This window comes from Aricia agestis, chromosome 15, assembly GCF_905147365.1.
Source record: "Aricia agestis chromosome 15, ilAriAges1.1, whole genome shotgun sequence".
NCBI classification, from domain to species: Eukaryota; Metazoa; Arthropoda; class Insecta; order Lepidoptera; family Lycaenidae; genus Aricia; species Aricia agestis.
In genome coordinates, this window is record NC_056420.1 from 14,189,508 (window position 1) to 14,216,792 (window position 27,285).

Consider the following 27,285-nt stretch of genomic DNA (forward strand, 5'->3'; position numbering starts at 1 on the left):
CAGCCGGCCAAAATTGCAACTCAGTTTTAACTGACTTCTAAATAGGATGAGGTTATTTTAACAGCAAAAAATTCTTCTATAAAACTAAGATTTTGCTCCACTATTATAAGTTCTTTTTAAAAGAAAGTTCTGAGTTCTTTGGATCTGAATTAATTCAGAATTAGCTCTCAGGTCGGCGGTCCGCGGCGTTAACAAGGCAACTCTTTGAGACCGCTCGCCCACTCCCGCGGCTATACAAGTGGTACAAGTGGTACAGTTGGGAGAAAAACCTTTACTACATACGGGATATTATTTTTTTCGTAATATTAGTGCGGGCTCGATTTCCGCGTATGAAAAAATTGAAATATCTGAAAGTGTGTCTGTTTACCATAGCTTATCGCGGGCTTCCGTAAAATCCGTAACGAAAAATATCTAACATTCGTCTAACGTCGTTTCGGTTCGGCAGACTTCGGCTCAGTGTGGCTCGGGGTGTGGTGCTCGTCGCAACGACAGTTCGGTGCGACGTTGCCATACTTCGGCATGGTGTTTGTGTACGTGGAGACGAATTATAATTGCATAAAAAAATTATATGCATTACCGTTGCAGTCCCCGAATTCTGCACGTATTTTTATATTTATAAAATGTACGGCTAATATCAGCGCAATGGAGTTGCAGGTGGCATTGAACTCTGTATATTTTAAAGGTTTAGCAGGCTAGCTTACTGCATAATAAGCAAGGCAAATTAGTATTGGATATATACAAATTGATAGGGAATAAATGATAATGGGAAATATGACAATACGAACATACACGCGAAACTCTTTCGTTCGGGTGAAAAATACTATGAAACCAAGTGGAAACAATAACGACGCTTTAGTATTCCATTGCTGTTGTAAGTAAAATGATTTTCCACTTTTCCAATAGTGTACATTGTAGAACAATGACCTCGAAGAACGAATGAAAACTCTGTGAATACATAATTGTAAGAGAATTCAAATTATTAAAGTTAAAATACATATTATATGAATGTTTGCATGATTCGAAATTTAGAAGTTTTTGTGAGATATATGAGAAGTAAGACCCTTGAATATTTTAACCAATTTTATGTAACTCTTCAGAAAGATTAATTTACCGCTTTACCAAAACGTACCTTCTAAGAAACAAGATTGTTAAATAATTAAAATAACTCAAATTTTAATTGTTTCTCAGAAGGTACGTTTTGGTAAAGCGAATATCAAATATATTTGGACGCGACTTACGTATTATCAGAGATAACGCCTCCGTGGTCTAGTGGTACAGAGCGCGGCTCTTGACTCGGAGGTTGTGGGTTCGATTCCCGCGTTGGAAACATGTTATTTCCAAGTTGGGTTAGGACAATGCAGGCTGATCACCTGATTGTCTGACAAGTAAGATGATCCATGCGTCGGATGGGCATGTAAAAAGTCAGTCTTGCGCCTGATCTCTCGCCGGTCGTGTTGGTCTTCCGTCCCACTGGGTTATGAGAGTAAAGGAATAGAGAGTGCTCTTGTGTACTGCGCACACACTTGGGCACTATAAAATTACTCCTGCGTAGCTGGCCTGGTTTCAATGAAACCGGCCACCGTCACCGAAATCGGTGTGGGAGCTATTATTATTATATCATCAGAGAAATTGATACCAATGCTGGCCTACGTTATTTGTTCAGTTTATATCCAGTATATTTCACGAATAATTAAATTAAATAATCCGAATAAATAACGTATCTTAGGCACATGGATAAATAATTACCTCTCTATTGGTAACTAAAGAGTTTTAGTAAAATCATGTGTCCAAAGTTTCTTTGATCGCTTTCACCTACCCTTACATTGAATATACTCTGTAAAAAACATTTAAGCAGTGTTGTATCTGAATGTACATAAATCTTACGGTCCGTGCCTCGTTTGGTACTACTTCACGCCACCCCGCCACTCGCGCCTGACCGCGACGCCAATACCGCAAATTACCGTCTCAAACCAGAATTATTCACCTCAAACTGGTTTTATCCGCCTCGAAGCTGTTTTATTTGGCTCAAACCGGTTTTATTCACGTCAAACTGGTTTTACTCGCTCCAAACTAGTTCACCTCACATAGTTTGTGATTTTGAATGTTCACGACCAACGCAGAAGTTCACAAAATGACAAAACCAACTCGAACCGGTTCGAACTGAATATAATTACTTTTATCCCGTTTATAGGGGTATTGAAAGCAAACTTCTGTTTGGTTTTTGTAATACGTGCTTACAGTTTTAAAGTATTTCTATCATATTTTGAACTGAATATATATAAATAAAGCAAAAAGCTCGTTTGTAAAATACGAACTTAGCATATTTGGACATTTTCCAACTTTCATTAACTTTTATGTTATTTAAATGTAGTAAAATACATTATTGTGTCCTTGCGCCTGTAACTTGCAGCTGTGTTGAGTGTCGAATTGCTTTGTCCTCGATTATTAAACTTTTTAAATAGCCCTAGAATAAAACTCCACCTCGTTTGCAAAAATTGTGACTTTGTGCTTGACCGGAATTCTTTGAAAACTTCATTATTCAGTAATAAACACACAATTGTATGATGCCAAAAATCTTCTAATGGAAGTTGTATATTTAAATAGAAAAGCGCATCGTATAGTCGTATTGAAACAATGCCGACTGCCGAAACAGAAAAGTGTCTACACCGAGTCGCCAGGTATCACTATTCACTGCATGTCGTACGCTATGTTCCTTTAGTGTTGGCTTAACAGTTTCTCATAAAGATCCTTATTTCCTCCCCATAAGGGTGTGCTAGAGGCAAAATAGCTGTGAACGTAGAGCGCAGTGCCGCATTCGGGGGCGCGGGGCTCAGTCCGCTGCGGCCAGTGTCAGCCATGACTCGCGTCGCGCTGGCCCTCGCGCTACTCGTCACGTTCGTCGGTGAGTTTGAAATTTAAATTTCGAACGTCTTCTTCTTTAACTTGCAAAATTAAACAGCATTTTTGCCAACAGCCAGGACTGTGAAAAATTTTTATTTGTGAAATAAATGCAATGGTTTAATGAGTGAAGTGTTTTCGCAATGTTGTTGTTTTCTCCGCTTCGTAAGTTATAGCGGTGCAATTTGCATTGTAAACAATTTCGTAGAAAGTGTTCAGAGTTCACATCGCGTCTTATCATGCTAATTAAAAATAAACAAAAATGTGATATTGCATATTATGCGGTACATGCTTTAACAAATATTTCACAAATGAAATATAAAAATTAGATATTTTTATTGTTAAATTTTGTAGATAAAAGCAAAATAAGTGTAATATAATGCCAGTAAGGTAAAGTTATTATTCAATGGCGCAAAATATTAATGATCGCATATTGTGTGCCTCGCATTGTTTCCGGAGCTCAGGATAAGTAATGGTCGCTATAAAATTATTACGACGATACCTATACCTACGATAAAATTATAAAGAGGACAGTTTACAGTTTGTGAGTATCTTAATTAAACAATATTTGGTCCGCAAATTCAACATATTAAGTTTATCTTGGTAACCTATATTTTTTCGGAGTGAATTTATTTATCAGGGCGAGCGAAGCGAGCCCTAGTATATCCCACAACCTGAATATTTTGTGGTACAATTTACGAAAAAACTATCACGCCTATTGATTTGTGCTTTAACGTTGTAATTTTTATTTATACGAGCTTTTGCCCGCGGCTTCGCTCGCATTAAGAAGTATTATTATATACAAACTTTCATCCCCTGTTTGAACCCCTTGGGGTTGGAATTTATCAAAATCCTTTCTTAGCGGATGCCTACGTCATAACATCTACCTGCATGCCAAATTTCAGCCCGATCCGTCTAGTGGTTTGGGCTGTGCGTTGATATATCACTATGTCAATCAGTCAGTCACCTTTGAGTTTTATATATATAGATAGAAGAAGATGTGGATGTTGTATCACAGTCAGTCAAGGTGCGATGACGCGAGCTTTTAGCTAGTTTATCCGAACTTCAAAGTATCAGACAGAATTTCATTAAAATCGGTTCCGCTCTTTAACTTTGAAGGGGTAACAGACAGAAAAGCAGACACATTTTCGCGTTCACAATAATTGTTGTAAGGTCGAATGTAACCCGCGACTCGATCCGTTTTTCGCACTACACATCCTGTAACCTGTACATTTTCCGTGATATAAACTATAATATATTCTTTCCCAGGATCCAAAGTATCTACCAAAATATATTATCTTAATCGGTTCAGCGGATTAAACATAAATAGGTAAAAGACACTAAACACTAACAGCCGAACACTCTTTGAACTTTTACGTTTGTAATACGCACTTAAAATGCCTCACGGCTCTCCTAACATAGGAGTTTTCAAATTAAGCCACTTGAATAAATGTAAACAAACTTTAACCTCCACAAGATTGGCCAAACGGGGGTAGATCTAAATGACGATAACACGCGACAGCACAAAGGAGATAAAGAATGGCGGCTGAGATAAATTGTTCTTTCCATGAATTGTTCCCTACATCTTTCCATAAATTCGTTCTTTCCATATTTTTTTTCTCAGCTCATGTTGCTGCTGAGGTTTTTGTGAATTTTCGTGGGAAAATGTATGTTGTTAAAAGCGTATATATTTTATATACTTAGTTCTGTCTTAAAAATAATAATATTGTGATATTGTTAAACGATACCAATACGTCCATGGATACCAAGATAACTTTACGTTTTTAGCTTTCATCAAATGCAGCATGATGTATAGTCCGTCAAGAAAGTGAAGAAATTATAAAGTGGCAACATCATAGTGTCATCCCTTTTTTCTTAGATTGATTTGAAAGGGATGACACTACGATGTTGCCACTTTTTAATTTCTTCACTTTCTTGACAGACTATGTAATGGTACTAAAACAAACTAAGAGCTGGTACAGTATACCCGCTCTAATGAATATTACCTTTATCATAATTTTAGACATGTCATGAATGTTTTCCGCGACCTCGTAAGCGCAAAATAAACCCTTGGGACTGTACACTGTGCTGAATAATTATAAAGTTGCTAATGGTGCTCTCTCATTATAATAATATCTAGGTTTAGGTTTAAAGATTCTTTATTTCTCAAAAGATTACAAAATCGCTTACGAGAAATACATTTTGTGACTTACAATTCTTTTGTAAACGGCTATGTAGTTTCGACTACGAAGTATTCTGTTATAGACTACTAAACAGCTACTAAGCTGTTTAGTAGTCTATGCTAACAGTATTAGGGTTAAAAATCAAATCTATAATTTTAAGTATATTAATAATATGAAAATTTAGATGAGTAAGTAAACGCAACCTCTTCCGTATTGCGCTACGCGGCGCGCGGCGTCGGCGAAGATGTTGACGGTGCACTGTCTTCGCCTCTGAGAAACACGTCTTATTAATTTAAAAGTACTTACTTTTTAATTGAAAAAATCAAGAACATTTTTTTTTTGGAACTAAATAAAAATATTGTCTTTTTTTTAATGAAATAAAGGGGCAAAACGAGCAAACGGGTCACCTGATGGAAAGCAACTTCCGTCGCCCATGGACACTCGCAGCATCAGAAGAGCTGCAAGTGCGTTGCCGGCCTTTTAAGAGGGAACAGGGTAATAGGGGAGGGTAAGGAAGGAAACGGAAGGGAATAGGGGAGAGTAGAGAATGGAAGGGAATAGGGGAGGGTAGGGAAGGGAATAGGGTAGGGGATTGGGCCTCCGGTAAACTCACTCACTCGGCGAAACACAGCGCAAGCGCTGTTTCACGCCGGTTTTCTGTGAGAACGTGGTATTTCTCCGGTCGAGCCGGCCCATTCGTGCCGAAGCATTTCTCTCCCACATATAAATTGTCAGACTAGCTGTCCCGGTAAACGTTGTTTTGCAAAATTTTATATACTTCCTTTAATATAATTTTATATATTTCCTAGTGCTCATGTGTTACGGAATATAATATTTGTGCTGCGTAGCATTTATGGCTACACATAACGCAAAGGATCTAAAAAATCTAGATCCAACACGCAGGTTTTTAACTCTTCTAGTAGCTTCTTAAACAAATAATATGTAACATACATACGAACATCACAAAAAAAATGTATAAATAACCTTGTGTAGCGTAGTTGGGTATCAACCATCCACAAATTCTCGATGTAATACAGGCTAAAATTATAGCCGAAAACAGAGACTTTTCAATGTAATATGACCTGAAAATACGAGCGAGCTGTAAATATCTATAACATCGGAGTTTTTAATGTAACACGAGCTAAAGAGGCTCTTGCTTGTCTCCCTTGGGTAGAGACATCGTTTCCTTCGATGCGGAACTCCAGTAATAGTTTTTAGAAGCTGTATGTAGAAACTCCTTAGGTGTTATTCCATACTTAATGATATAAATGCGAAATTATGTCTTCACCTTCAAACCACTCTGTTGCGCCAAAATTTACCGCGCGAGAACATAATGGGGAATGCGGGATAAAAAGAATCCTTTGTCTTTGCTCGAAACTCAATGTATCTCCGTACCAAATTTGAAATTTTAGCAAAATCGGCTCAGCGGTCTGGACGTGAAGAGGTAACAGACAGACAGACAAAACGACATACTTTAATGTTAGTATGAAAGTATGGATAGTTCATCGTATTATTCTGATTTTATGATTTTCAGAAACACAAAAAAAGTTTGTAATTTGTCCACCATTATTTAGCTTTAACAGAGACTGCGCCAAAACCGCATCAAAGCTGTATTTAATCTTATATTAAAAGCATAGTCACGGTGTATATTATCGTGCCATTACTAATGCATACAAAGCGCAAGCTGTGCGGTCATACATACATTATTCATGGCACGGTTGTGTGACAAAACTGTCACTATTTCAGCTGAGATCCCTGCATACAAAATATACTACATATTATTATGTCATGGTGTAGTATGTAGTCAATTTGTAGCTGGATGTATTGTATATTCACTTTACTTTACTATTTCAGCGCTGCTACTTTCACAGTAAACTCTATACAAGGGGCTCATCATATGTACCATGTATTATCACTTGTTTTGCTATATCCTCTACATGGCATATCTGAATTCATGTTCTAACTTCTGGAAATTGGAGAAATCGACAGGACTTTCTCATGTCCTGCCCCCTCAGACAAAGTCCTTTAATTCGTTAAAAACGATGACGAAATTCGTTATTAAAATGTATGCAGTTTGACATAAGTCATCGCTAAATGACATTTCGCTTTCGAAGACTAATGTCAAATCCCATACATTTTGATAACGAATTTCGTCGCCGTTTTTAACGAAAGGGACTTTGGCTACGGCCTCTGAGCCGCGTAGCACTATGGCTACTCGTACACTGTTTTGAAATCTCATAGCACACAAATACTCTGAACCTAGACATAGAGCCTGTTTCACCACTTCCTGATAAGTACCGGATAGGGTATCCACCACTTAACTTGACAGATAGAGTATGAAGAATCTGTCAAAAAATTTATGGATAGCCTATCCGGCACTTATCAGGAAGTGGCGAAAGAGCCCCTCAGTTAACACTAGTTCCTACCTGTGTGTTAAACTAGAAGCACTAGTGTCCATTTTCTAAGATTTCTTAACGGGAATTTATCTATTCTAGAGGAAAAGCAATCAGCATCATGCGGCGTTACAATGCATTCATTTGTACTATTATAGAATAATTGTTAATCAGTGGCTAAATATTCATCTCCGGCAAATAGGTAGTATTTTAGAAGATTTGTCAAATTAATATTCGTTTTTAAGAAGATCTATAATATTATGTATAAGAATAATATTTTTTATACGCCATAGGATCACATTTTCATATTTAACATAAATAATAATAATAATATCTATGGACACTTCACACCACGTCAGTATGGCCCCATGGTATGTACCTGAAGGACTTGTGTTACAGGTACCAGACAACGGAAATATATTTAATACTATACATATATTTAAGATTTTTATTATATGATACACACATTTAATACACATCCATGACCCAGGAATTTACAAAAACTTTTGGTTCCGTCGGTGGGATTCGAACCCGCGACCCCCGGCTTGAGCAACCATCAGCCCTGAGCCACAGAGGTCGTCATAATAAAACCTTAGCTGTAGGCTTTAACTAACATAAAACTTTTCTAGCTCGAACTAAGTCTCCGTACATTTGGCAGCGCCGGCCGGCCTATATGCATTATAAATGTGTTTCACTGGGCCAATAGGAAACTGTAATACAAGCGCTAGTCACGGTGAAAAGGCCAAAAAGAAATGACGTCAAACTTTTAAAAGAAAGGAATGAAAAATCACTAAAGTCGTAAAGAGGCAAAGTTGTCTGAAAGTAAAAGTCGTATTTGCAACGGATAGACTGCAGGGATTTTAATTATAAAAGTCGGGTTAAACAATCCGTACCAATATTATAAAAACGAAAGTGTGTTAGTCTGTCTATTTTTCTGATTGGTATGGAGCTACTTTGGAATGGAGACCAAGGCTGGGAAATCGGGGTGTAGGTCGACCTCCAACTAGGTGGGACGATGATCTCCGCCTAGTTGCAGGCCCATGTTGGATGCGAGTAGCAGGAGATCGGTCATCTTGGCGTTCATTGAGAGAGGCCTATGTCCAGCAGTGGACGACTATAGGCTGTTATGATGATGATGATGGAGCTACTTGAGTCCCGGGATAGAACATAGGATACTTTTATCCCGGAAAAGTGTACGGTGACGCAAACAAACCCTCACAATATTATGTTCTAATTGCAGTTCCAGTTTCTACCTTTCTATCACGTTAACAGTCCACAGTGGAACGACAGAATTAGATGAAAGAAAAGGATGTAGCTGTCGAGCGGTGCCTCTCACTCGACTCATTTTTCTTTGCGCTGCAATCAACTCGATTCATTTATTATTAAGTCTCTTTTCATTACCGGCGAACTAGCAATCGATATTGATATTGATTTGTGTAGAATTTTAAATTATATTCAGGTCAGTGGCAAAACACTTGGTGAAAAGTTTATCTAATACTAGACGACGCGCGACGCCCGCAACTCCGTTGCGCCAAAATTCGTTTATCGCACGGGAACTGTGCACTTTTTCGGGATAAAAAGTATCCTATGTCCTTTCCCGGGACTCAAAGTATCTCCATACCAAATTTCAGCAAAATCGGTTCAGCGGTTTGGGCTTGAACAGGCAGACGGACAGACAGACAGACACACTTTCGCATTCATAGTATTATAGTATGGAACTTGGAAGTATGGATATGGAATATGGATAGTTCACATAGCTATAAAGACGCGTATGATCAACACATAGATTTGTATAGATACTGACCTGTCAGCTGTTCGTGTGTTTTTGTGGGTGTATGTTATATTCTGTCTAAGCTGTGCTCGTAAGTCGAAACTTGGTTTGCGAAAAAATATGTATGTGGCGCCTATTAGCAACATTTTTAGACCAACTTCAATCAACAACGTCCGAATTATATGGCTAGAAAAGTTTTAGGAAAAATCTAGTATTGTATAGAATTAGTTTTCACAAATAAATAGTTTCAGCTCGTAAAAAACAAATTGGACTCGGTTGACCGTAACTTTTAGGTTTGTCGTCGAAACAATTTAAAATAGACGATTCAATATGTCATGTTGTGTTGAATTTCTAGACTGAGTACCGCAATTCCACTACATGTTTAATGCGGCTTGGTTCCTTGTTTAATCCAGACAAGCGATTATCGTAAACGCCAACGCCAACGTCACAAAATATATGGAATTTTACGAAGCGATGACTTATGTCAAATCGCATACATTTTGTTAGCGTTTACGATAATCGCTTGCCACTTGTCTACTAGGGCTGATCTCTATCAAAGTACAAAATGGTATAATAGGGAATACTCACACGAGTCAGAGCAGAAGGCGCTTCTAGCACAGTAGGTAATCCGACCAAAGCAACTACACTCGCAACCTCAGAAGAGTTGCAAGTACGTTGACTATTAATACCTCGATCTTGGGAATCGCAGACACAACCCTCATCACCTTGATGAGTGGCAGTCTTCCACCGTGCGTTTTTCGCGTAACTTTCTGCCGCGCACTGTAAAACTCTGGAACGAACTGTCGCCAGCAGTATTTCCGGACCTATACGATCTGCAAACCTTCAAGAAGACAGCGTATTCCCTCTTAAAAGGCCGGCAACGCACCTGCAGCTCTTCTGATGTTGCGAGTGTCCATGGGCGACGGTAGTTGCTTACCATCAGGTGACCCATTTGCTCGTTTGCCTCCTTATTTTATAAAAAAAAACAATAGATTTTCAATTGTTTTTCAACAGCCGGGTGCCGCTTGGGGATTGACGGATTAAATCACTTAAAGCAGTTAAAATTGCATCTTTATCCCTTTTAAGGTAAACCGTAGTCACTTTTCACTATTCAAAATACCTCAAAATGCAACAGTTTTTTTACGCTATAATATATTTTCTATTAAGCCATTCGTGCCATGATAGCTCGGCCTGACGGCCAGGTAAAATTGGTCGTGTTCGAATTTCGGTTTGCGGAAATGCAATTAATATCCGGTGCGGTGACGTCATTTCCGCTCTGGGGCTAATTCCGCACTAATCTAGTTGAACTACGCTGGAGGTTTTCGTTAAATATCTTATAAGTACGGTATACTTAAGGTGTGACTGCACTAGGCAGCACCGGATTTATAAATAGGTCGTATAGGCTGCGGGCTGCGGCCTAGGGGCGGCAGCGTCTATAGAGGCCCTGGAGATTTCGTACATGAGGCGGAAATAAAGTGGCCTACACTTATAAAAATATGAATTCGGTACTGGCATTTGAGAGGAGCGACATGACACGTCACTTCCAAATATTCTTTTTATGAAATCGAACTGAGTCGCACTTCGCGGTCAGTGGAGCTAAACCACATAAAACGTCAGTACCATACAGTACTGTCGAATAATATTATGTAGTGTCGCGTCGCTTTGCGACAGCGTAGTGTCGCTTAGTGCGGTTTAGGCTCATTTCCGAACTACCAGAGTAAAAGGAGGGGAAGTCAGTTATCTTCATAAGTTCATACAAAGGCACCGCGCGCGGCTTGTATGTGTGCGCCATAGTATCAATGCGTCGCCACGTACGGCACACAACAAAATCTTGGCGGTACCAGCCTCTAAAACTCGCCGATTAATTAAAATTGATTAAGCAATTTAACAAAAGTGAGACAGACAGACATATTTTTGCATTTATAATATTAGTCTGAAATATAGAATATATGCCTAACGCTAAATATATCTTCAAATTAAAATCATAGCATAATATACAGTTTGTTTGTTTACAGCTGTGCAAACATTTCCTGCATATCTGAATAATTAAGTCTTCAGGGTATACAGTTTGGTGTTCTGTAAACAAAATATTAACTGTGAGCTTGACAGAAATAGCTGCGTACTCGTAACGTTATCGAAAGTTAAAATTCAGCTTTTCCTGCTAAAAACTGTAAAGGGAAATTGCTTATGTGCCAGCACAGACCGTTGGTTCGCACTCGTGAGGGTGCAGGTTCGATCCCGGGTGGAGGCGTGTACCAATGAGACATTTTCTGATCTCAAGTACACAATACGGACGCTCGTACGGTGAAGGAAAACATCGTGAGGAAACCCGCACATAGTTGGTCCCAGATGTATTGACCTGCTCATTCCTCTGGACTAGGCCGACTATGTTACGAGAATGCCGTATGTGCTTGGGCAACCATACGGACATTTAAAACCTTGTCCCAGGCACTACAGTATTTGAAGAGTGGTTACTTCGCTCTGAAAATACTGTATAAATAATCCACAATCTATGCAAAGTTGTAATGTCAAGAGTAACAAATACGTAGTTGTTATTACTCCTGCTAGACTCTGTGTACACAATAATTTTAGTAAAGTTCCCCAGAACTCAATACGCGGCGACCGTGTCGTACACCAGATGTTCTTTCCCCGAGCCAGTTCGTTCCCCGAGACATTTCGTTTATTTCGAGACTATTATAAGCAATGTAAACCCACGTGATTGACTTTTGGTTTGGCCCTGTTTTTGCTACAGAAATACAGCTACTATTTAGCTTGAAGGAATTGCTAGCAATGGTGACAGTTTTGCTAGAAAACTAAAGGATTTGAATGGAGTTTAGAATGACGTCAGATTAGAGTCAGATCAGACCAATCACCAATATGACACAATAATTATGGCACATCGAACACTATAATAAAGTTAGTATACCTATCGGAATAGAGAAACAATCTCGAGCTGTCGAACGTCACCAAAATTGATTTACATCTGTGTATACAATTACGTTTACGTGTGCGTGTTAGTGATGTACCTACATACATCTTGTAATTCGACAAAATATCGATCATACATATTGACATATACTTTATCTATGCTACTTTTGGTCGTTGCCATAGTACCGAGCTTATTTACGTCACTTCATTACTATTCTTTACAAATAAAGCACTACGATACAAAATGCTATTTTAACTACACAACAGAGTTGGCGACGAGGATGATTGCAAACTTGAAGAATTGGAAGAGGATTCGCGCCTCTATACGCGCACAATTTTCGAGGTGGGAATTATACATAAACACACTACATGAGGATCTTGATTACGCAGAGGCTCATGTCAGACTACAACGCCTACACGAAGACTTCCAATTACTTCGAGAACTACAACAGAACATAATATGTGAAATACCTGATGAAGAATTAGAAGATGAAATTGAAACAATGCACGACATTGAGGAGGAATTCATATCCATCAAACTAAAACTCCTTAATATACAACAACGAATTGAAACTAATTCTCAAACTTCACGAAGTTTTCAATTACATATTACTGAGAATAAACCTACACGCTGCAATATATCGGAAGAATATTCAAGCAAGGAAAACCTACAGTCTACGAAATATTTTGAGGATCCAGCTACAACTGATGGCGTCATACATAAGCCATTAACATGTACACCTACGGAGCCGAGCACACAGAGCGAAAAACTACTACAAGAAAATATGAATACACGATGCGAATACGATTCCTCTGACAGAATACAATATACAACATTGAAGGAAGAAAAAGATACAAATGACATTCGGAAAAGAAAATATATAGAACGGAGCGAATACAAAATAATGGTTACTATGCAAGGAGGAGCGAAAAATATTTCATATCTGGTATATTCCAAAGAAATACAACAAACAACGAAAAACAAAAACAAGTTCAAGGTACGTAAGCATAAATGGAAAGAAAAAAAGAAGAAGCGAATAGGGATACGTGAGAAAGAAGGGATTCATTTCCATATACAAAATCACAAACACACTTCAAGAATATACGAGAGACCTACAAGAAAAGAGCCACTGCAATTTACATCGAATAAAGGAGGAGGAGGCGGATACCAACCTAAAACCAATGTTACGGATGCTGTAGCAGTTGCTGTATGAAGTAACCTACAGCAGCTCTTGCCTACGCAAGGCATTCTGGAATAGCGGGGGAGAGCTGACATATACTTTATCTATGCTACTTTTGGTCGTTGCCATAGTACCGAGCTTATTTACGTCACTTCATTACTATTCTTTACAAATAAAGCACTACGATACAAAATGCTATTTTAACTACACAACACATATAATATTATAATTGCCGCATAAGTTCTATTTCCACGGACTAAAAAGTGCGTCACGGATAGTCTGTCGTCTGCGCTGCGCCTAATTAGAATACCAATTGATGATGGTCCAGTGTGGGTCCAGTGAATTAGAGCGCAACTCTTGACTCGGAGGTCGTGGGTTCGATTCCCGCGTTGGAAACATGTTATTTACAAGTTTGGTTAGGACAATGTAGGCTGATCACCTGCACCTGATTGTTGTTATAATTTTATTTTTTGTGCGTTTATTTTGTGCCCTTAGATTTCGAATAAGTAGCCTCTTTTTTTAATTTATCCTGTAACTTAGTGCATTTAGATAAAAGCTTCTTTTCTCTTAATATCAATTCTAGTTGAAAGGAGGTCAATGGTGAGGACAGTTGTAGCAGCGTTGCACGCATTGGTGTGGACGTATCTTGGATGTAGAATGACATTCAAACCACTAAACCACTGGCTAAACCACTTCAAATCACGCTTCTCTTTTTACCACGCAGTGTTACTGATAGTGACATCCCGCTTTGGAGGATGACTTAAACAGTAACAGATTTAATAATCTTAAATACGAAATTACTCATATTATAAAGAGAAAAAGTTTGTTTCTTAGTATAAAACTAATACAGAATACTGGACAGATTTCATAGGCACAGAATAAAAATCGGCCAAGTGCGAGTCAGGCTCCGTATCGTTAAAGAGTTGAAGTAGGCAAAAATTTGTGTTTTTGTATGGGAGCCCCACTTAAATATTTTAATTTTATTATTAATTATTAAAGTCTAGGCCTAGAAAATATTATGTGCCTACCTGTTGCCATTAATGATATCGAAAAAAAAATATACAGACGAACATATAACCTCCTCCTTTTTGGAAGTCGGTTAAAAACGCAAACAGCCCCCCTTAAATATTAATTTTGTTTTGTTTTTAGTATTTGTTGTTATAGCGGCAAGAGAATATATATACACAATCTGTGAAAAATTCTGAAGTCTAGCTTTAGCGGTTCTTGAGATACAGCCTGAAGACAGACAGACGCACGGACAGACATCAAAGTCTTAGTCCAAAAAATGCTTTCTTCCAGTAGGATATGGTTGGAACATTTAGTCATTAATTAAAGACCTAAAACAGCCAAAATAAAATGCTTATTCAACAGATAATTTGGCAACAAACTCATTATCATATTTTGCTTTAATGTATTCAGAGTTTCGACGTTACATGGCTGTAATGATAATTGACCTTATGACTATCATGATAAGGTTTACAAGTGGTACATTGTACACATAACACTTAACACGACGCTCTACAATCGCAGTTGCAATATAATGATTAATTCACATAGTTTCCTGACTGTACATTGTACAAAAACGAATAAGAAACTAGAGGCTTGACGCATTTTTTTCCGAATTTCGAATAGTTTGCCAGGATAAAGACTATCATGTGTCCTTTCCCGGAACTCAGAGTACCTCGGTGCCAATTTTAATCAAAATCTGTTTAGCGGTCAACATATCCATCAATCTCTATCTGCAGATAAGTCTGCAGATATAGATTGATGGATAGCTAAGGCATGAGCACAGTAAAATTCAAATTTCACATTTTATGTAAAGCAATAGAAATAATGACAGACTGAGAAAAATATTTGCTTTGTCTATCTGCATTTTTGTCTTTTCTTCTGTAGAAAGCACAGTAGAAAGAAACTCTTTTTATGGCAGCAAGCTAAGCCCTAAGCAGGCTGGTGATTCTTTATTATACAGTAAAGATTTTCATTATTATAGAGTATAGACTATAGAAACATTTTCAAGACTATAGACTATCTATACTAATATTATAAATGCGAAAGTATCTCTGTCTGTCTGTCTGTCTGTCTGTCTGTCTGTCTGTCTGTCTGTCTGTCTGTCTCGCTTTCACGCCAAAACTACTGAACCGATTGCAATGAAATTTTGTACACAGTTATTCTAGAGTCTGAGAAAGGACATAGGCTACATTTTGATGTGGGAAAATATCTTATTTCCATGAAAATATCGATGAAAATTACTTCGCATTGCGCGTGGCCAGCGCTCATCCCGGGGGTCCTGGGTTCGAGTCCCGCAGGCGGAACAAAAAGTTTTCAATGTTCCTGGGTCTTGGATGTGTATTAAAATAATATTTCAAAAATCTTAAATATATTTTATGTATAATATTATAAAAAATCCAGAAATATATCGACGCGATGCAATGAACATTTTAGTTCTAATACGATTCAACAGATGGCGCTTTTTTTTTACTTCGTTGTAACATAGAACTAATCATACTTATTAGTTATTATGTTTTTGTTTATAGTTTTTAATACGTTAGAATATTATGTTAATTAATATTATCACTTGCTATAATAATAATCAATCTATCTTATCTTATAGAACTCCTACTGCATTTCTAAGGAGTTCGAGTGTGTTGTGTTGGCCTATATTCCATCCAGAAAATATTTTTACATTTTAATTCTAATATATGAAAACAGATGGCGCTTTATTTTTTACTTCATTATTATAACAGAACTAATCATACCTACTTTATTATATATTATTGTTTTTATTCATAACTAGCTGTTGCCCGCGACTGCGTCCGCGTAGACTTTAGTTTATAGCACGCGGTGTCAACAAAATTTGTGTCAAATTTAAAAACTTTTTAAAAACCCTGGTAAGTGGTACCCCTCTTAGGGCCGCGCAGCGCGCTACACCGGAATGGCAGCGCTGAAAGTGCTCGCCTCGCCGCTGCCATTCCGGTGTAGCGCGGCCCTTAATTAATCAAAATACCCAAAAACAGCTGTGCAGTGTGCACATAATCTGTACTAATATTATGAATGCGAAAGTATCTCTGTCTGTCTGTCTGTCTGTCAGTCTCGCTTTCACGCCAAACGCCAAAACTACCGAACCGATTGTAATGAAATTTTGTATACTGATAGTCTAAAGCCTGAGAAAGGACATAGGCTACTTTTTTACTGGAAAAAAGGGTTGTAAGGGTCGTAAATTTGTTCAAAAAATTCATAATAGATGGCGCCGTGCGTCTTCTACATCGCGCTGACGCTTGCTCAAAAGTCTTTCTATAAGAGGTGGTATCATCTTACATTTAAGTCTCGATTTTTTTCGATTGTTATATCTATTCTACGGTATTAAATAACTCAGTACTTTATCTGTGTAGGCAGTGACGTAACCTTAAGACCAAATTTCACCAACGACTGTTAAAGTTAATGCTCGAATTAGTATCACGTTAGCTGTTTCGTTTTTCATATGAATGAAAGAGAAGACAGGATAATTTAACAAGCTGTTAACACTAACAGACGTTGGTGAAATTGGGGCTAAACCTATCAATGATAAATAGTTTATGGGTAAAGTTGTGTAATTGGGGGGCTAAATAAGCTTTAAAATTTGGCATAATATATAAAGTTTAACATACAAAAATGAAGTACTTATTGTTTGCACACTGCACAGCTGTATTGATTTAAGGGGTACCAGGGTTTTTTTTATAAAAGCTTTTGACACCAATTTTGTTGACATCGCGCGCTATAAACTGAAGTCCACGCGGACGAAGTCGCGGGCAACAGCTAGTAGTCTATAAGACTTTAAAATTTGGCACCAAATTCGGCTTAAACCGTTACTAACGTGGAATTTCGTTAATCCCTTAGGTAAACTGTCTGTGAAATTCGGTGTAATTCGGTGTATAGAGTATAGACTATAGAAACATTTTCAAGACTTTTTAAAGTCTATAGACTTTAGTCTATAGACTTTAAAATTTGGCACCAAATTCGGCTTAAACCGTTACTAACGTGGAATTTCGTTAATCCCTTAGGTAAACTGTCTGTGAAATTCGGTGTAACCTTCCGTAAGGGTAGTGGAAGCCCTATCACTAACCCTTTACAACTGTAGGTCTTCTTCGCTGGTTTTGGGTTGAATCGGCGAGTTTTCAAGTTCACTATAACTGCTAATTGTTATTACTCTATTTCTATGGTTTCTGACATTTATAGATACTTAAGTAGTAAGTGAAGCACGAGTAATTGTACTTCGGGTAGCTGGCATCGTTTGTGTGGATTTTAGAATGTAGCTTTTAGTATTTTCATTTCTCTGTAAAAGCCTACGAATAATAAACTAAGGAAGAGTAACTATGTCAAAAATTTTGTCCGAGAGTTTACAAAATGTGAATACATGCATACTTCATGCATGTATTCGGTACACAATGTTGTGTTTTTATTTTAAATATTGTAAACGGCTTTATTTCCTTTTGAATGTAAAGTGTTTCGTAGTTATTGTCATATTTTAGTGTGCGAAAAGGAACCAAATTCAAAACGGCTGAAGTATGAGAGTAATGCATGTTTTCATATTTTTTATTATTCGTAGGTAAAAACACACAATCCTATTTCATCTAAAACTTAGATGACCCGTGAACTTTATCACTTAACTCCTTTTTCTCACCGTATAAACTTTCCCTGGCCTTCCACTAATATTTCAAGACTAAAAGCCAAATCGGTTCAGCCGTTCTCGAGACTTAAAAAACAAAATTGAAATTAATATTTAAATGTATATACCTATACTGTAATAATTAAATGTGTATACCGTTTATAAGTAATATTTAAATGTGTATACCGTTATATAAAATTTGAAATAAAATAGTAACTTACAGTTGTAGCTTGCAGTAAATTGACCATGTCACTTTTCTAACGATTTCTAACTAGGCACTAGAAACTATAGAATTAATAGCAGGTTTTGCTGTAGGTAAACGGTAATTAATTAACATTGGAATATATCTATAGCCTACCTAATCTTAGAAGATTTAAGAACCTCTATGAGGCCGTTACATAGGGCCTTCACGAGTGGAAAGCCATAAAATTGTTTCAAATACGTCCATAAAATAGAGTAAGGTTTTATTTGGTACAAACATCGTTATAAGATTTTTGTGGTTAACAACCTCATATTTTTGCTTAAATTATTTAAATGACATTTTAATTTGATTGACATTCTTTGAAATGACATTTTTTTTGTTTGTATTTTAGATACAAACAAAAGATGCAAGTAGGCAAATATTAAAGATTGTAATAATAATAGCTATCATCATTTTTGTCTACATCCTTATTTTGTACCAAAGTATTAAACTTTTTTAAAACTTCATGTATTTTCTTATTTCTTTTTTTTTATGAAATAAGGGGGCAAACGAGCAAACGGGTCACCTGATGGTAAGCAACTTCCGTCGCCCATGGACACTCGCAGCATCAGAAGAGCTGCAGGTGCGTTGCCGGCCTTGTAAGAGGGAATAGGGTAATAGGAGAGGGTAGGGATGAGAAGGAATTAGGGGAGGGTAGGGAAGGGAATAAAGTAGGGGATTGGGCCTCCGGTAAACTCACTCACTCGGCGAAACACAGCGCTAGCGCAGTTTCACGCCGGTTTTCTGTGAGAACGTGGTATTTCTTCGGTCGAGCTGGCCCATTCGTGCCGAAGCATGGCTCTCCCACGTATAAACCACCTATAAACCATTAAATTTCCAATATTATCTTGTTGTAGGTACTATGTTATAGCTGTTTTATACGTTATTTATTTTTCTAATATTTTTATTAGTAAGGGTGTTAATATCGTAAGCTTATCTAAGGCATCTAGGCTAAAGGCCCATGTGCAAAAATCTGGAGATGAGACGCCATCAGCTCATCAATCAATTGAAGCGTTGAGTGTTGACAAGATGATGGATTAAGCGCTGACTTCGATACGGCGGTAAATGGATCATTACTTAGATATTACTTAGCATTAAATACATAATCCATGCTAATATTATACGGGAAAGTGTAATATCGTCTGTCTGTCTGTCTGTTACCTCTTCACATCACATCCAAACCGATGTACCGATTAAGCTGGGTATGGAGATATTTTGAGATTCTTATTTTCGTTAGGAAAACTCTGAACTCATTGTTGTTACGAAATTAACATAAGAATAATTATAAAATATTCATTAAATATTTGGATAAGAATAATAAAACGCGAATACGCGAAACAATATTATCTTGCATTGTGATTTTGCCTTTTGAATACAAACATGAATTTACATACAATGTGCGGTTGTTGTCTATAATTGTTCAGATGAAAACTAGAGACCTTTCTGTAATTTAAACTTTGAGTCCTATAGGAATGGTCATAGGATACTTTTATCCCGGAAAGATTTACGGTTCCCGCGCGATAAAGGAATAATTTGCGCAACGGTCTTGTGGGCGTCATCTAGTTTAATCACCCATTAATTTTCCATGATAAAAGCTGTTCTTTTCCGTCATCTTAGTATCGTAGTAACATCGTAGTATGTAAATTATTTTACAGACATCAAAATCGATATAACAGGTTAAACGTGATTAGGTAAGAGGCCTAAACACAAAGTTATTTAACGGTCACATTCAGAGACATTTAACGATTCAGGTACTGTCACAGAAATGGATATAGTTAGAACTGCCATGTTTACGTACTTCGCGTGCCATCGCGTTCCCAAACGTTGTACAATGTCAAAATTTCGAAAGTCTGTTCTTTTTTAGTCTGCGCTCCACCGTTATCGGAATCGGACGTCAATCGGAATTCTAAAAATGTCTAATTGTGCCGTATTGGGCTGTGGAAATTCGACTAGAAACGTTGGTCTAAATAGTGGATATGTTTCTTTTCATCGGTAAGTAATTTTATTATTAAATCATGTGTCCTTTATTTTAAAATCAATTATTTAATGTTAATCGTGGGTGGTTGTAGTTTTTACCATGAAATCTACGTAACTGCGTGTGTACCGCATGATTCATAATACATTGCCGCTTTAGTTAGAAAATTATAGAACCCGTTCAGTTTGTCCGCTATTGAGCGCGCAATGGAAATAAAACAATCGATACATTCACTCATCGCTTAGTTTCGAGGTACAGTCAATATTCTCATTTTTCTGTCAAATGAAGCAAATAGTGTTGTACATAATTTATTCTCGATTCTAATTAATCGATTTTCGAAACAGACATGAAACAGAGGAATGATAATGTTCGCTTTGGGATATTTTGTGACTCGGTAATTATATTTTATGTGATATGTATTTATGTTCCTGTTTAGTGATTTAGTTTAGAATAATATAATATATTACTAGCTGTCCTGGCAAGCACGTATCTTTAGATTTATCATTCCTCTGTATATTAACTCAAATAATAATCGATTAAAAAATCGATATACCTATTAAAGTGGCAAAAGAGACGGGGACACTTACATTACAATTGAATGAAGAGTTTGACAGATAATATAATATCATAGTATGGGTCTTATGTCTAGATAGGTTATTTAATTACATTTGAGTAATATTCGTCTCTGAGTGCGGCAGACACTGTTTGATATAATCTATAGTCATAGTATAGATGTATGAACTATGAATAAGGTATTTGTGGATTGCAGGAATCCCATACATTAGTTTCAGACTTCACATAACGAGGTCGACTCATTAGCGACGGTCGCCAGTCGCGCCGAACTCCGCTAATTGCACATAATGAGCTAACTTAACCTTAGGTTTAAGTTGAACTAACTACCCTATTCGGGTTAGTAGCGAGTATTAGGGTCAGGTAACAAAGGTGGTCATAAGGAATTGTGGTTACCTATTTTATATTTTTTGCAACTTCGGAAATAGTATGAATGCAACAAAATAAGGTTATCATGAACCAAATTTTGAGGACAATAAATTATTATGGTAATTCCATGAATAAGTATCAGGAATCAGAACACCAAATATTGAACCGATGATATCACATGAAGTTACATACAAACTTGAAAGTTTGTAAGCATTTTTCTAGCACTGGGCGGGCTATGAACTATTATATAATTAAATTCTCGATCATGTCAGCTTTCAAACAAAAATTAACTAACTACTTACATACTACAAAATCTGTCCATGCGTTTAATGCTACAACGGTCACGTCAAATTTCGGTAAATCATAATGCCAAGAGAAACTGTGACACAATAATGAATAATCCATATTAATGTTACAAATGCAAAAGTGTGTCTGTCTGTTAAACTCTTTACGCCAAACCGCTGAACCGATTTTGCCGTGTTATAAAGATACTTTGAGTCCCGGGAAAGGACATAGGATATTTTCATCCCGAAAAAATGTACGGTTCCCGCGTGATAAACGAATTACGTCATCTAGTATTAGAAAAACAAGTAGAACACCAAATATTGTGAATACTAAAGCAAATTAAGGCCGGTATAAATAGTCAGTACTCAAGATGCATCTCGGTCTCAAGACACGGTTCAGGCTCTGTGATGGGTGGCTGTCAAAATTTGGACCAATCACCGAACCGCGCCTTGAGACCAGGTCACATCTTAAGTACTGACTTTTTATGCCAGCCCTAAAGGATTAAATAGATGAGATAGCTGTGAGAGTTTGATAACAACAAAAGCTTGTATGGCAGCGTAAACAAGCCTTGTTGACTACAATCTTACCTTCCCAAGAGGATAATATTATGATGATAAACATATCGTTCTATTCACAAAGGTTAAATACACCAGATATGTCTTCTTCTTAAAATAGATTGTACCGATCCATAATATTATGTAGGAGATTCTGATAACAAACAAGAAAAACAAAGTAAGTATAGTTTTATTCGTAAGGGGCCAAAGGGTAGATAATATTATATCAGTAGAGTTTTGTAAACCTGGTGCCTTACTCCCGAAACTGATATCGATTTCGATTTTCGATTTCAACGGTTTTTGACACTTTAGACATGCTTTAGACATCTAAAATAGCGCACGATCATGCTGCGGATCGGTTTGAAACTAATCAACCTCAATGGATTTTGCTATTCCTGACAGCTATGCTAGCGCACGATCGGGCTGTGGCTCGTTTTGGAACTAATCAGCATCGAAACATTCCCCAAATCGAAATCTTAGGTGCTCGCGACAAACAAAATTGTCTGAGAATCGACTTTCAGATCGTGTACAAACGTCAAATTTCACGGTAGCAACAGAGGCATCGACATCTATTGAGATCGATTGTTACCGAGTTAGGTATTGTAAACGTTTTTAGGGTCACTGTGGTATCGATTGGTATGGTGTCGTTTCATTTTTTGTTGATAATAAATATTAATTCATTATTATTTTAACATAATAGCTTGCCTGCAAGCTTTTTTAATGTGGTTGATGGCACCACCAATGGAGCTCTACAGCTATACGGTCCCATTTAAGTTTGGTATCGTGCTTAGCTTGGCTCGCCCGCATGTACCCTTTTGCGATTCCTGGATTTTCTTCCAGAAATCTCAAAAACATTTATATTTTATACTTAGGTTTTTTTTAAGAAAGAAGGGGACAAACGAGCAAACGGGCCACCTGATGGAAAGCAACTTCCGTCGCCCATGGACACTCGCAGCATCAGAAGAGCTGCAGGTGCGTTGCCGGCCTTTAAAGGGGGAATAGGGTAATAGGGGAGGGTAGGGATGGGAAGGGAAGGGAATAGGGGAGGATAGGGAAGGGAATTGGGCCTCCGGTAAACTCACTCGGCGAAACACAGCGCAAGCGCTGTTTCACGCCGGTTTTCTGTGAGAACGTGGTATTTCTCCGGTCGAGCCGGCCCATTCGTGCCGAAGCATGGCTCTCCCACTTATAAATAAGTAAGGTGCGTCGGACGGACCATTATTTTCCAAATAAAAACTAACTTTTGATGTTGGCATGCAGGGATACAAATTTTACAAATTTTATACTTACTAGAATATGTAATATACTTATGACAATGTTAAGTGTAACTACAAAAGAGAATTTACATATTTGTTTAATGTCAAGATGTTACCATTTTAAACCCACTAAAGTAGAAAATAGGCACACCCGTGCGAGTTTCTTACGCCGGTTCTTCTCGCCGGGTTAGTTCCCGAACCGGTGGTAGGCAACATGTAGTTCAACATTCTGAAAATATTTGATTCAAATTTATTCAGAAATAAAACAATTTTTATTTATTTTTATTTTATTTTACATCCATCTAAAGTTTCTAAACAAAATGTATTTTTATGGTATGACGAAAAAACACATCTACATTACATAATCTATGTAACATCTTCTATACATCTATACATCTATACATATACATAAATAAAATTGGAGTGTCTGTTTGTAATATTGAAAGAACCGTTTTTTACTACATGCATATGAATGTATATAGGTACATACACCAAAACAACATATTTTTTTACAATTTTTGTCTGTATGTCTGTCTGTCTGTTTGTTCCGGCTAATCTCTGAAACGGCTGGAGCTATTTTGCTGGGACTTTTTTTGGTAGATAGCTGATGTAGTAAGGTATAACTTAGGCTACTTTTTAACCGACTTCCAAAAAGGAGGAGGTTATATTTTACTTTTTTCATATTTGTTAGCGGACTATCCATCTTTGTTATTATACTATGTTGACGCGGACGAAGTCGCGGGCAACAGCTAGTATTTCATATTTTTCGTAACCTTCTAATAAAATATATATTTAAAAAAATCTATACCGTATTTTAAAAAATAACAATACCACGTTGCCATAACGACGTTGACAAGACGCCATGGCAACATCTCGATTTTGATACGATTTTGTTCCGGAATTCCTACGCGTTACAATGACATCAAAAACGAAATCGAAATCAGACTCGTATCAAGTTGATATCACTTTCGGGAGTAAGGCACCTGGGCCTGTAGACAAGTGGCAAAGCGCTAACGCTAACGCTAACGCTAGCGCTACAAAATGTATGCGATTTGACATAAGTCATCGCTTCGCTAGCGAATACTAATGTCAATTCCATACATTTTGTAGCGCTAGCGTTAACGTTAGCGTAAGCGTTTTGCCACTTGTCTACGGGGGCTGTTCACATTATAACGTGACGCGTGATGCGTCGATGCAATGAGAACGAGCCATTCGAAACTTAACTTTATTTACTACAATTGAAGATACACATTGCATTGACAGACAGCTCGCAATGTTGGGCTGTTCCAATTTTGAATGGCTCATTTCAAAATGCACCCCGAGCAATGCGTCGCGACGTTGCAAAGTGAAACCGTATATTAAAGGCCTTAATATAAAAGGCCAAAGTATTAAAGGCCGACACATTAAAGGCCTTAATATAAAAGGCCAAAACATAAAGGCTAAAACATAAAGGTCAAAAAGTTAAAGGCCGACATGTTATAGGCCGAAATATTAAAGGCCATTTCACTCTGTTCCAGCGTGCGTGGAGGAGGACTGCACCGACTGGGAAGGCAAGACGGTGGGCCACGGGCTGTTATACGTCCCCGGGCCAGGCGTCTGCTCCATCTGCGTGTGCTACCACTCCGAGCCCATGTGGTGCAAGGCCATATACTGTGATCCGCCTTATGTAAGTAACGGATGCAGGCACGACATTCTGATTTTTTCTTTGAATCAAGTTAACTTCATGATCTTTAGGAAAAGCCTAACAAAAACGAAAATCTGAGGTAGAGGAACTGCCCCCCTAGACAAGTGGCAAAACGCTAACGCTAACGCTAGCGCTAACGCTACAAAATGTATGCGATTTGACATAAGTCATCGCTTTGCTAGCGAATACTAAAGTCAAATCCATACATTTTGTAGCGTTAGCGTTAGCGCTAGCGTTAGCGTTTTGCCACTTGTCTAGGGGGGCTGTATTCTTTCCTTATGTGAGTAGATCCCGTGTGAAAATTTCTTTTTGTGAGTGTTACGTTACGAGAAAAGAAAAACGATGCAAATGATGAATGCAACTAATTACTAAGTAAATAATATTACTAGAGGTCAAAATTCGACCTTAAATAATGATGATTTCAGTGTCAAAATATTGACTATACTTAGATAGATGTTTCGTCATAGAAATTGGTTCATATGCAGATAGAGCCTAACCTAGGTCCCTAATTATTTGGATTCATTCAACCGACCATGACTAGCATTGTCTTGACCCGACTAAATTACGTTGCTCCACTCTGCCTCAACCAATTTCACTGATGGCACAAAGATGTTGCAATTCAGACTTACAAAAAAAGTTATTACCTAAATAGTAAATAATCGAATTATTTCACAGTTCTGCACGAAATTCCGCGTAGGCGAGCGGTGCTGTGAGTTCGAATGCCTGGACCCTCCGGGAGAAAACGCCAAGTACCAAGAGAGGGAGCGTCTCCGAGCTCTCATCCTGTCGGGGAACTCCTCAGCAGCAGACATCACACCTTCCACGAGGCTCAAAGCGGGCATCTCCCTGCTCGCCGTCGCCATGGCAACGCTGGTTTGAACCGACCAATACCGGTTAAAACCGGATAGTACTAGCTATCGTTCGGAAAAAACCGGATAATAACAGAAACCGGAATCAAAGGATGCAAGTTATGGGTTGCTCAATTTATTTTATGAGCTTCGTGGTGATGACTACCTCCTTTTCATTTTGAGGGTACTACGAATTAGATTGGACAATAAAGGTTAGGCAGGTTTAATAATTTCACTTTTTCTAGAGTATTAGCAATGCGTAGGTACCTGCGTATATCAAAATTTAGGCCATTGGCCTTCAAAATAACACCAAAATGGGTAGACAACTTCATAATGGAACTTTACCTCTTTAACAATATTGGAATAGTTACTAGACCCTTAACAATAAAAAGATGTACAATAATAAAAATAATATATACTTACCTATAGGTCTACCAGAATCTGATGGCAAAAAGTGAGAAAATAAATTGACTCTACCAATACCGGGGTAATAGGAATACAACATTTTGATCCTTTTTCTCCTAATAGCGGCTCATTCTGTGTGTGAAACATGCAAATATTAAAAATTTACTTATCCAATGATCAAACATATTTTTGATTATTTTTCCGACCCAAATATCGACCAATAGAATTGCACCATTCGACGTCACGTGGTACAACCTACATGGTATTATAGGTACTGATAATTTTTTGAAAATTTTCTCTGGTAGTTGCTATATATAAAAGACAAACATGTCAAACTGACAGGTTGAATTCAATTGTGTCTCATGGTGCAATTATATTGGCCGACATTTGGGACGGAAAAATAATCCCCCGAATACCACACGAGCTTCAAAATTATCTGGCATTTCCCTCAAGGTTCCCTGCAAACAAATAAAGTCGTCAAGTTTTTCAGGAAAAATACTCGCGCTTCGCGCTCGTGATTTTTTAACCTGACAAAAATTGAATCCTTCATTTGTTTGCAACGAACCTATCGGGAAATATCCGATAATTTTGAAGCTCTTGTGGTATTATAAGTGAAAATCTACCATCAAAATTTCCCATCAAATTCTGGTAGAGTACCTATAATAATCCATACTTAGATATTATTATTATTATAAAAATAAACAGCAAGACAAGGTCTATTTGTCTTTGTATGATATATTAGAAAAGCCATGTAACAGAAAAAGTCAGCGGAATTGTCTTTGTTTTGTCACTGTCCGATACGGTAAAAAAGCGGCTAGACAGACAAACCAAAACACGAAGTGTGACTTAATAATATGTTTATAAACATGTTCATCTTTTTATTATTAAGGTCAGTGGATTTAGAATTTATATTCCCACATTTCAAAGGATTCCAATTCCCACGGTAATATTTTAAGTTTATAATCCAGTTGTGTATAATATACAACCCCTACACGTATAATCCTCGTGTATTATGCCTTAAAGTGAGTGGATTAGCTACACGAACGTATTTAATGAATATTAATTCAAAATATATGTGCCTGTTTTAAAAGCCTTGTATATA

General features: G+C 37.5%; 1 protein-coding gene across 1 annotated transcript; it reads left to right on the top strand.

The window, feature by feature from the left end:
- The first annotated feature begins 2,827 nt into the window (after window positions 1–2,827).
- Window positions 2,828–26,002, top strand: LOC121734353 (integral membrane protein DGCR2/IDD). Its single transcript, XM_042124888.1, has 3 exons — window positions 2,828–2,902; window positions 24,764–24,912; window positions 25,606–26,002. Exons 1-3 carry the CDS (start codon window positions 2,857–2,859, stop codon window positions 25,807–25,809), a joined length of 399 nt encoding a protein of 132 aa, XP_041980822.1. The 5' UTR covers window positions 2,828–2,856; the 3' UTR covers window positions 25,810–26,002.
- Window positions 26,003–27,285: the final 1,283 nt, after the last annotated feature.

Excerpts from the sequence above, each read along its gene's own strand:
- LOC121734353 (XM_042124888.1), top strand. The coding sequence starts at position 2,857 with ATGACTCGCGTCGCGCTGGCCCTCGCGCTACTCGTCACGTTCGTCG. Across the intron at positions 2,903-24,763 it reads GCTACTCGTCACGTTCGTCG|CGTGCGTGGAGGAGGACTGC; the intron begins GTGAGTTTGAAA and ends ACTCTGTTCCAG. Across the intron at positions 24,913-25,605 it reads TATACTGTGATCCGCCTTAT|TTCTGCACGAAATTCCGCGT; the intron begins GTAAGTAACGGA and ends ATTATTTCACAG.